The following is a 10,432-nucleotide window of genomic DNA, read 5'->3' on the forward strand; positions in this document are numbered from 1 at the left end:
GCCCTGCTGAGCCCGGGTGTCCTCTTCCGGCCCCTGGGACTGCAGAGGGCGATGTCCGTGGCCCGTGGCCCGTGGCCCTGCAGTCGTGGCTCTTCGCTCAGGTAGAGCCCTAGTTCCTCCCAACCCCGGTGCTGTGTGGGGACTTGCTGGGGCTCAGACCCCGCAGCCCCTGGCCGGGCCCAACCTTCTCTTCCCCGGGCTCAGCACAGACCTGTCCAGCCTCTGGGCTGGGAGGATGGGGCCCTGTTGTGGCCACTGCCCAGCCCCTACATTCCTACGTCTGTAGGTCGGGCCCTCGCTCCCCGCTGGCTGGGTCACTGCCCGGGATCTGAAGGGTCCGAGGGTTGGCCAGTGCTCCTCTCGGCCCCAGCCGCCGGGCACTCTGTCCACAGTGTGATGACTTGCCGTCCAGGAAGCACGCGGCAGACAGGCCTCCAGCAGGGACCCCAGGGGGACTCAGGTTCAGGCGCGTTGGGGGACGGGGGACCCCAGGGAAAACGGAGTTCCAAGTCCGTCCATGTGCTCGCTCGTGCCGGCACCTGGTTCCGGGGGCCAGGGAGGGGCTCGGGTGGTGCTTCCCCCATCACCTGGGTTCACTGACATCTCCCCCCTGTGAGTCCAGGGAGCAGGGGAGAGGCCTCCCTGTCCTGGCACCATGGCCGCCCCTCTGTCCATTCCCCAGGCCTGGCCTCGGAGCAAAGTCAAACCCAGTGGGTCTCCTTGTCTGAGACCCTGAGGAGCTCCACTCCTTGGGGTCACCTCCCAGCCCCTGCATGGGGGCTCCCCCAGCCCTGGGAGCTGGAATAGGTCGCTTTGCCCATCACCTGGCCCCTGTGGCCACACCCCCTTTCTTTGGGGCCAGGGTGGGCTCACACCCTTAGCTCTGCTCCCACAGGAAGTGCTCATCACAACCCCACCCTTTCTCCACTGTCCCCCCTCCAGCTCCCTCCTCACTCCCAGCCCTCCCTGACCCCAAGCCACCTGTGTGGGCCCGGCTGGCTCCCCCAGCCTCAGGCCTTGAGACGCGCAGCGTGCACTGGGCAGGCACCCCAAGCCTGTGGGCGCTCCCGCTCTGCCTCGGGCCAAGATGGGCAGTTCCGAGGCCCATGGCCGTGGCGGGAGCCTCGCAGCCCCACTCCCTGGTGTCCCTTCGACCCACATGGGGAGAGGTGACTCAGCAGCGGCTGTGAGGCAGCGGCAGGGCCCCCAGACCTGGGCCGAAGTCTGGGCAGCGGGGCAGCCCTGGTCCCGGCACCAGCAGGCACCCAGGGCCGGCGGGCCCCACCCGGCTAGCAGGGTCCTGCAGAGAAGGAGGCGGGGGAGGGGCGGGTCTGCCCAGGCGACTCCAGAGACCCAGCCTTGGCAGCAGCTAGGGGGGGGGGGGGGGGGCGCGAGAAGGCTTCTGGACACGGGGGGGGGGTGCGTGGGGCCATCAGTGAATGTGGGGCCCCCGGCCGTGGGGAGCGTCACGGGTCTCTGCAGAGGGGTCTCCACGTGAGCCTGGAGGTGAGAGCCACCCCGCCTGGGATGGGGCTCTGTAGCTGGAACCCTGGGGGGCTGGCAGAGAGGGGAGGGGGCCAGCAAGGGCAGCTGGTGGCCTAGCCTCTCCGCAGATCACGCCCCCCCCACACACACACACTGTACCCACGTAATAGGTGGTGCCCCTATGGCTCCGGCCCCAGGTCCCTGTACTTGTCCTGCACAGGGTCCCAGGGCCCTGCTCCCAGCCCGCAGGGTCCACCAGGGGGCTCAGTGGCCATGGCACCAGGTGAGCTGAGGCTGGGGAGCAGCTGGGCCGCAGCGGGTGGCCTGGGAGCCTGGACATTGGTCAGCTCCCTTCTCCAGAGCAAACACCACAGGCAGTGGCCGAGCCTCGTGGCCCAGCGGGAAACAGGAGCCCAGGGAGGCCCGGGTCCAGCTCCACCTCCGCTGACCCAGGGCCTGACCACCCTGGGACCCGAGGAACAGGAGACCCAAGCCCTGGCCCCTCCTTCCCGTGGTGGAGGCGCTCGGCAGCCCAGGCCCCTCTCCCCCAGGGCCCCGCACCCCCTGCCACAGCTGCCCACCTGGTCCTGACGGGGAGCAAGTGAGGGGCAGGTGGCCGGAGCTGGGGGACCCAGAGGAGGGACGGAAGGCGTGGAGCACGTGCTGGGGCCAGGCCTTGGCTGCGGGCAGGGGGTGGAGGCCCGGGAACTGCCCCTGGAGACACTGCTTCGCCCTCTGATGCCTGTTCTTGTTCCCGCCGTTCTCACTGCCACCCCCTCCTACACCCGGTTCTGGCAGAGCCGCCTGGAGGGGCCCCGGGCGCAGGCGGGGGTCCCGCTGCCCTCGTCGCGCCCCAGGTGCGCGTGTGACACGCTGGCTGTTGCGAAACTGATGTTATCGCACCAGAGGAGCCCGTGAGTCACCGCCTGAGAGCGGGGCTGCGCCCCAAACTCCCCAACAAAAGCCCTTTGTCCCTAGGCCTCCCCCCCGTCCTCGCCCGCCGCCTGTGCGCCGTCAGACATGCGGGCGACCGTGGGCAGGACCAGCTCCTCATCCTCAGCCCAGCTCCAGGGGTCGGGCCTCGGAGACCCCAGGCTGCGGGAGACCCCGGGCTGCGGGAGACCCCGGGGCTGAGGGAGACCCCGGGCTGCGGGAGACCCGGGGCTGAGGGAGACCCCGGGCTGCGGGAGACCCGGGGCTGAGGGAGACCCCGGGCTGCGGGAGACCCCAGGGCTGAGGGAGACCCCGGGGCTGAGGGAGACCCGGGGCTGAGGGAGACCCCGGGCTGCGGGAGACCCCGGGCTGAGGGAGACCCCGGGGCTGAGGGAGACCCCGGGGCTGAGGGAGACCCCGGGCTGCGGGAGACCCGGGGCTGAGGGAGACCCCGGGCTGCGGGAGACCCGGGGCTGAGGGAGACCCCGGGCTGAGGGAGACCCCGGCCTGCGGGAGACTTCAGGCTGCAGGAGACCCCGGGGCTGAGGGAGACCCCAGGCTGAGGGAGACCCCAGGCTGAGGGAGACCCCGGGCTGCGGGAGACCCCGGGCTGAGGGAGGCCCCGGGCTGAGGGAGGCCCCAGGCCTCGGAGACCATAGCTCCTGGGTCCACTCAGGTTGGGGGGCTGAAATCAGCCTCTCGTTGACCCTGGGCAGTGCCCGGAGGCCATGCAGAGCTCGGGGCCCAGAGGGCACTGGTCCAGCCCGGTCAGTGAGTGAGGGCCCCGAGCCACAGCACCCCTGCTCCCAGCCACAGCCCAAGGGGACCATGGGAGCTGGGGCCGGGCAGCCTCTTGCTCCCAGTTGGGACGACCCCCCCCACCTCCCCGCTCCTGCCACAGCCTGGGGTGGGGCCTGGCGGTCCATCCTCGGCTGCTCCTGGCCCGAGAGGACGTTCCAGCTGTCCTGAGCCAGACGCCCACATTCCTGTCTGCACTCAAACCGGACAGCCGCCGAGGGTGCTGGGGGCAGGCTCCGAGCCAGTACAGACCCCCTGCTCCCAGCACCCCAGGACCGCCTCTGGGCGAGGAAGGGCCGATCAGGTGCAGCCTGGCTGCAGCCCAAGACCAGGGTTTGGGGAGCACCTGGCCAAGGGCCTCCCCGAACCCCTGGCAGCAGCCCCTCAGCCCCTGGCAGGCGGCAGGTCAGACAGAGGATCTGGGAAGGGAGCCCTGGGAGGGGTCGACAAGGTCAGCCAGGCTCCTCCCGCCGCTGGGGGGAGAGCAGACGCCGGTCAGGGGTCAACCTGAGGCTGGCTAGCTCTGCCGACCACGTGGCTCTGCCACAGCCAGACGCTCGGGCCGCCCCACAGCCCAGTCCACAAGCAGAGGCCCGGCCGGGGAAAGAACCCGTCCCAGGCCCCCCACCCCCGGGGCCCCCAGCAAGCCCCTGCCCCAGCAGCAACGGGTCGGACCCCTGCTCGGCCTGCGGGCAGGACCACCGGGCCCAGGCCCCTTAGGGGGCTCCAGACCCGCTCCTGGCCCCGGGGAGCTGTCAACACCGCAGTTTGGTTGGGCCTGGAAGACGGTGGGACGGACTTAAATGGATGATGAGGCGCAGCTCAGGGTGGGGCCTTTGGGGGCTCACCCCTTGTCTGCACTGGGGGACCAGCCTGTGTCTTTCAAGGCTGGTCTGAACCTGGGGCCCGAACCCCAAGTCCTGGGCCTCCCAGTTCACACCCCAGGACCTCCCTACAGCAGCAACAACCCCGCCTGGTCCCCCACCCCTCGGCCCTGCACCCTGGCTGTGGGGGCTGGAGACAGCACATTCCAGGGGCGTCCCAACTACGTGGTAATGACCTGCGATTAGGGGCCAGAGACGAGGATGGAGGCGAGACAGAGGCAGGTGGAGTCGGGCGCCAGGACGCCGCTCCCCGACCTGGCCACCTGCCCGCCGCGAGCTCCTGGGGCGGCCTGGCCTCGCTGCCTCGTCTCTCGTCTCCTCGTCTCTCGTCTCTTGTCTGTCTGCCGCTCTCTGCAGGCCTGGCCGGGCTCCGGGTCTGGGTCTCCATCTCTGTCATCACAGCCCCCGTAGCAGGTCTGGATGGGGAGGCGAGACCTGCCCTCTCCCGGGCGGGCGAGGTGGGTCGGGGGCCTGGATGGCGTTGATGGACGCAGGAGAGCGCCCCGGGGCGCCAGGACGCCAAGAGGCCCAGGCACGGCTGAGGGTCTGGCTGGTGCTACCCACAGTCCCACTGCATCCCCATCAGCTGGCAGCCCAGGGCGGGCCCTCTGTAAACAGGCTCACAGCCCCTGTGATGGGAAGTGGGGGCAGGGACCCACTCCCCCGCCTCCCCTGCACGCCCCTCCTCTGCACCCCTCCTCACGGGGACCACAGACGCCCCATTGCAGGCTGCAGGACATCCCTACTCCGGCCAGCCGGCCGGCGCCTACGGTTGCTATGAAGCAGAGACACCCCCCCTGACTCCCCCAGCCCCTGACGCCACCCTGGGGGGACCAGGGAGAGAGGTGGGGACGGGTCAGTGGCCAAGCCCGGCGCTGCACAGACCAGCGCCCGCCAGGCACCAGGGCTCTACTGCCTCATTACCCAGCCAGGCCAGCAGGGGCTGGGGGAGGGGCTGGGTAATGGCCGTCCGGCTCCAGCCTCCGAGCCTCCGCCTGCCCCCTCCCACGCCTGCCCCCTGAGCTGCAGACGGACAGAACCCCAGCCCAGGCCCTCCCCCCGCCCTGCCCCCATCTGCAGGACCAGGATGCCTTCTCTGTCTGCTCTGCCCTGGAACCAGGGTCTCCAAGCCTTGCTGCTGTGGTGCTGAGCCCCACCCCCACTGCCACCCCCCGGGGTGTCTCCTGAGGGGTCAGGGGTCAGCCTCATGCTCCAGGTGGAGCTGCCTGCCCGGGGCCCAGGTGCCAACCAGAGATGGTATCTCCACAGCTTTGCAGAGGCCTGGACATCCCAGGGCCCTAAATCCACGAGACCCGAGGCCGGGTCGTGGCTGCCGACCTGGGGTGGTTCTGGCCCCATCTTTGAGGTGGGGGGGAGGTTGCATCCACCTGGTGTGGCCGCCACCAAGGGGAAGGGGACAAGAAGCTCTGTGCTCACTGGTCTGGGCCAGACAACCTGCACGCACGCAGCCCCCACACGCAGTCCACTCGGGGTGCAGTCCTGTGCGTGGCCCACACACCGCTGCTCCCAGACCCACAGCACGTGCATCGGCCGCCATCCTGCTCACCACGCTCGGGGACACCTCGTGCCCAAGGCTGGGCCCATCTGCGCCCAGGGCCCTGTGGGTGCCCGCGGGCTGCCTCCAAGGCTGGGCCAGCCCCGGGTGACGAGCAGAGGGGTGGTGTCAGGCAGCAGGCAGGCCTGAGCGGGGACCTGGACGGACACCTGTCTTTGTCCACCGGGTACGATGGACCCCAGCAGGTGCAGAGGCTGCGGGACCACAGACTGCAGGACACTGAGCCAGACCATCCGAAGCAACGCCCCCTACGCCACCCCCACCCCCCATCCCCACAAGGACACAGGCGGCAGAGTGGGCTGGGACTCTTTATTGTGTGACCACACTTTTAACAGAGGGCAGAGCGGATGGGCCACCGGCAGCTCCCATGGCCCCGAGGGGCCTCTCCACGCAGCTCCCCTGGGGCCGGCCGTGTCCTCACGTGCCCAGGAGGAGGCCGGAGAAGCTGGAGCCACTCTGGACGGTGAGGGGCGCCCCCGAGCCGTTGTCCACGAAGACGGAGGCGTACTGTCCAGCCTGCAGACACCCCACAGTGGACGTCACCACCCACAGGGCCTGCCCACCCACAGGGAGCGTGGGGAGCTCCCACCCGGGCTTGTGGCGTCCCAGGGTCCTGAGTGGCCACATGGCCCATGTCCATCCACGTGCTGAGGCTCAGAGGCACGGACCCCTCCTGACCGCCCACCCTCCGACCTCACCTGCAGCTGGAGCAGCCCCTGAACCAGCACCGTGAAGATCCTGCCACTGCCTTCCAGGCCCGAGATGGCCTCCAGCGACCTGGACACGGTGCCCAGGGTGAGGGCACAGCGGGCCCGAGGGCCTGGACCCCACCCCAGGGCTCAGTCCCGTATTGGGGGAGCCCCTCCACTCTCCACAGGCAGGACAGTCCACACTCAGGCACCCACCCAGCCTCCTGCGACCCCGGCATCCAGGGTGGCCCCCACTCACGTGTGGCGATGGCACAGGCTCTCGATGCAGATGAGCACCCGCACTGTGTCCCGGGCCCGGGCCCGGCCCTGCAGGCCCCTGCGGTCTGTGGAGACAGCGGCTGCAGTCCTCGGGGAGGACGGAGCGGAGAGGCAGGCTGGGCGGGGTGGGGGTGGGGGGGGACGGGGGCGGGCTAGGGAGGAAGGGGGGAGGGGCACACTGCCCTGGAATGGCTGCTGGTTGGGGGCGGGGGGGGCGTGGGGCCCTGTCCAAGCCCCCAGTGGGAGCCGGGTTTGGAGCAGGAGGCAGCTCTGCGATGCCAGGGCCCACCTGGGAGAACCAGCCCCGCCCACACCCGCTGGCCCGCCCCGCTCACCCACGTGCAGGCTGGCCGAGAACTGGAAGATGGCGGTGACCGGGGCTGTGAATCGGCCGGAGGCCAGGCTCAGGCCGGAGCCCCGCAGGAAGGCGCCCTGGGCAGTGGGCTGCAGGGACAGCAGGGGAGCATCTGAATGCAGGGCCTGGAGGAGGCGCCTGCCACCCACAGCCCCAACCAGAGCACACCCAGGTGGGCAGGGCAAGGGCACAGCCGTGCCTCTGCCTGGGCCTCTGGCCTCAGGTCCCGGGGACGGAGGGCACCCAGGGAGAGACAAGCCCTGCCTGGCCACCTTGGGCCCCACTCACACGCCTGGTGCAGGAGGGTGGCCTGGGCACACGGGTCCCAGTCCTGACCAATGGTGGCCACTCCCCCAGGCCCCCCCTACATGGAAGTGGGGGCCGCCCCAGCATCCTGCCCCCAGAGGGTCCCCAGAGACACCCGGGGCTTGGGGGACCCCGGGGACCCCCCGCACACTCACGGCCTGGAAGCCCTGCAGCTCCACCAGCGTCTTCTTGTCCACCTGCACCGGGCCCTTCAGCCGGCAGTGGAAGGCCTCGGCCACCAGCCGCCCGCCCGGCCCCTCGGGCAGCAGCGAGCCCCAAGCCCCCGAGAACCGACGCTCGGTGGCCTCTGTGGGTGAACAGGAGGTCAGCAGATTGGGGTCACCCCCGGAGCCTGGGGGGCCCGCCTGAGCCCCTGGGCACCTCACCTCTCAGCATCTCCTGGAACTCCTGCAGCAGAACCTCCTGTGTGACTTCCGCACCGGCGGGCCCAGGGGGTCCCGGGGGGCCGGGGGGGCCGGGGGGGCCGGAGAGGCCTCGCTGGGAGAGGCAGGAGGCTGTGAGGATCCCAGCGGGAGCCACAGCCACCCCGCCCCAGGCTCAGACCCCAGGCTCACCGACTTCTTGTCCCGGCCTCGGCACCGTTTCTTCAAGGCCCCGTCATCTGGCCGCCGGACAAAGTTCAGCCACGTCCTGTGGGCGTCTGAGAACTCGGGCCCCAAGGCCTCGGGCAGCTGAAGGGCCAAATGGCAGGGCTAGTGTGCTGACCCGGCCCGCGGGTCCTCCCTGCTGCCCCAGGGCAGAGCGGGGACCTCAGGCCCAGGCCGCCTCAGGCAGTACTTGGGACGAGGGAGCAACGAAGGCCATTCCTGGGGACCCGGACCAGGACTCAGGCAGGGAAGGGCTTGGGGCCTTTTGAAAGCCAGGCATGGCGTCCGGACACCTTGGACCTGTCCTCTCTGTCCGCCCTGTTCCCACACAGAGGGCACGCCGTGCGCACAGGGCAGCCTCGTGTCCCAACGGGCTGGGCCTGGCCGAGGCGGGCGGAGGACAGGAGGCCGTTTTCCAGTCTCTTTCTGAGACCCAGGGCACCCGGCTCAGCTGGGGAGGGGACAGGCTCTGCTCCTCAGGCTCGGACCCAGGCCCCGCTGCCGGCCTCCTCGCTGGCCTCCTCGCTGTCGGAGGAAGGGCTGGGAGGGGCAGTGCAGAGCGGCCTGAGCCCCCGCCCTCTGACCACCTCCTCAGCCCCAGGCCGGTGGGAGAGGCGGGACACCCCTGCCTGCGTCTGAGAAGGAGGCCCACGCTCAGTGAGGAGTGTGGGCTGGGGGGAAAGCCTCCGTCTCCCAGAAAGTCTGTTCGGGACTAGACAGGAAGCCCAGGAAGTGAGCAACCGCGGAGCAGACGCTGGCCTGGGGGGGGGGGGGGGGCAGCCCCTCCCAGGCTTAGGTGGGCCCTGTCCTGGGGGGCTGGGAGGGGCAGGTAGAGAGAGATGCCTCCCACCCCGACCTGGGCCACAACCAGGAAAGAGAGAGAAGCCAAGAACACGGAAATGTCCCCTGATTTCTGCCTGTGTCCCTGGCCACCACTGACCCTGGCTGCGGCTGTGGTACCCAGGAGCCTAAAGGGTCCAGGAAGAGCAGGGGTCCTCATGTGGGGAGGGCCCCTGGGTCCCGTGCCACCTGGCGAGGAGGCCCCCATGGAGGCCCCGCCCGGGACAGAGGTCCACCTGTCTGTCCCCAGACCGCCCCGTGCACTGGCTGGGGCGGCAGCCACTCTTCCCCAGCCGGCGGGCCCAGGGACTCAACTGGAAAACGGGGCCTCGGGCTCCATGGGGCGCGTGGGCTGAGAGCAGCCAGGCTGGCCGCCACAGAGACGCCCTTGGGCGGCAGGAGGCCGGGATCAAAGGCAGCGGGCTGGCGGGGGGCCTGTCCTGGCAACCGCCGCTCCCCGCCCAACCCGCGGCCCAGGGGTCAGCTCCGAAGCCCCTCCGAGGTCCTCAGCTGAAGACAGAGGCTGGGGCTGAAGCAGGTGCGGGCTCAGGTCTGAGGGTCAGACTCGGGCAGTCCAGGGCCAGAGGGACGCTAAGCACCGGAGCATCCACCCAGAGGCCGGGGTGTGGGGTGTGGGGGCGGGCGAGGGCCCCCAGGTGCTCAGGGTCCAGGCTAGCCTCCGCCTCTCCACCGGGAAAGGTGGGGCAGGTTCCCACTAAGGAGCTGGGGCAGCCCAGGAGCCCCCCACCCCCGACCTGGATTGCACCCAGAGGCAGCGGGAGGCTGGGGCGGCGGTGCTGGGGTTTCCAGGGGCTTTGGTTCAGCCCCACTCGGAAGGCGCTCCCCTCCCCACACCCCTCCCAGGTCAGCGGAGGGCCAGGTGGGCCCCTAACTCATCTGCAGCAGATTCTGCCCGAAGCCCCACCCCACCGGACGGGAAGGGGCCGGCGCCCCGCTAGGCGAAGCCACCAGGGGAGCGGCGCCGCAGGGGTGCGCACGCCCGAGCCATGTGCGCCGTCTGCGCGTACCTTGGGGGAGCCGGGCAGCCCCTCGCTGTTGGCCACGGTGGCGTTGCGGGGTTCCGCGCGCGCGCCGGGCTGCCGCGGCCTCTTCTGCTCCCGCCGGGCCCCGACGGCCCCGAGGAGCGCGAGCTGCGGCCAGAGGAGGCCCATGGCCGCGGCCCAGGCCCAGCGCATGGCGGCGGCAGCAGCTCAGCGCTTCGCGCAGGGGCGCCCGGGCGTGCTCATGGGGGCGGCACGGCGGCTCAGAGCCCCGGCGCAGAGGAGGCGCGGCCGCGGGGGCCGCCTGGCCGCCGGTACATGTCTGTGCGGATGTGCCGGGCGCGGTGGCAGGATGGGCAGGCAGATGGCGCGGACGAGGCGGCCGGACGGCTCCCGTCCCGCAGGTCTCCCGTGCGGCTTCCCCTCCCGCGCGCAATGCCCTCGCTGCCCGCGTCGCCGCCAAATAAACCCTCCCTCCTCCCCAGCTCGCGGGCTCCAGGGGGAGGGCTCACATGGTGATCCGTCAGCAGGCTCCCAGCCGGCCCTGGGCGTGGACGGGTCGGGCACCCCCCTGACCACGCGCCGGTGGCTCCCGCCTCCCCAGACCCTCCCACGCGCTTTGGAAACAGCCTGCACCCCCTTCCCAGGAGGCGGACTCACCCTGGGAACCGTTAACAA

General features: G+C 70.9%; 1 protein-coding gene across 1 annotated transcript; it reads right to left on the reverse strand.

The window, feature by feature from the left end:
• Positions 1-5,971: 5,971 nt before the first annotated feature.
• C1QTNF12 (C1q and TNF related 12) lies at positions 5,972-10,209 on the reverse strand. The gene is made up of 8 exons (XM_070403083.1): positions 9,782-10,209; positions 7,881-7,997; positions 7,692-7,803; positions 7,461-7,612; positions 6,980-7,088; positions 6,625-6,709; positions 6,375-6,453; positions 5,972-6,192 (listed from the first exon to the last, which is right to left on the reverse strand). Exons 1-8 carry the CDS (start codon positions 9,947-9,949, stop codon positions 6,094-6,096), a joined length of 921 nt encoding a protein of 306 aa, XP_070259184.1. The 5' UTR covers positions 9,950-10,209; the 3' UTR covers positions 5,972-6,093.
• Positions 10,210-10,432: the final 223 nt, after the last annotated feature.

This window comes from Myotis yumanensis, unplaced genomic scaffold (assembly GCF_028538775.1).
Source record: "Myotis yumanensis isolate MYYU_CA2020_CCGP unplaced genomic scaffold, mMyoYum1.0.hap1 SCAF_2, whole genome shotgun sequence".
Classification (NCBI taxonomy): domain Eukaryota; kingdom Metazoa; phylum Chordata; class Mammalia; order Chiroptera; family Vespertilionidae; genus Myotis; species Myotis yumanensis.

What these genes read in the sequence shown, in the direction of transcription:
- C1QTNF12 (XM_070403083.1), bottom strand. Translation starts at nt 9,949, where the DNA reads ATGCGCTGGGCCTGGGCCGCGGCCATGGGCCTCCTCTGGCCGCAGCTC. An exon ending in GGCTGCCCGGCTCCCCCAAG is followed by an intron (nt 7,998 to 9,781) that starts GTACGCGCAGAC and finishes TTGGCCCTTCAG; the next exon opens with CTGCCCGAGGCCTTGGGGCC. An exon ending in CTCGGCCAGCCTGCACGTGG is followed by an intron (nt 6,710 to 6,979) that starts GTGAGCGGGGCG and finishes CTGTCTCCACAG; the next exon opens with ACCGCAGGGGCCTGCAGGGC.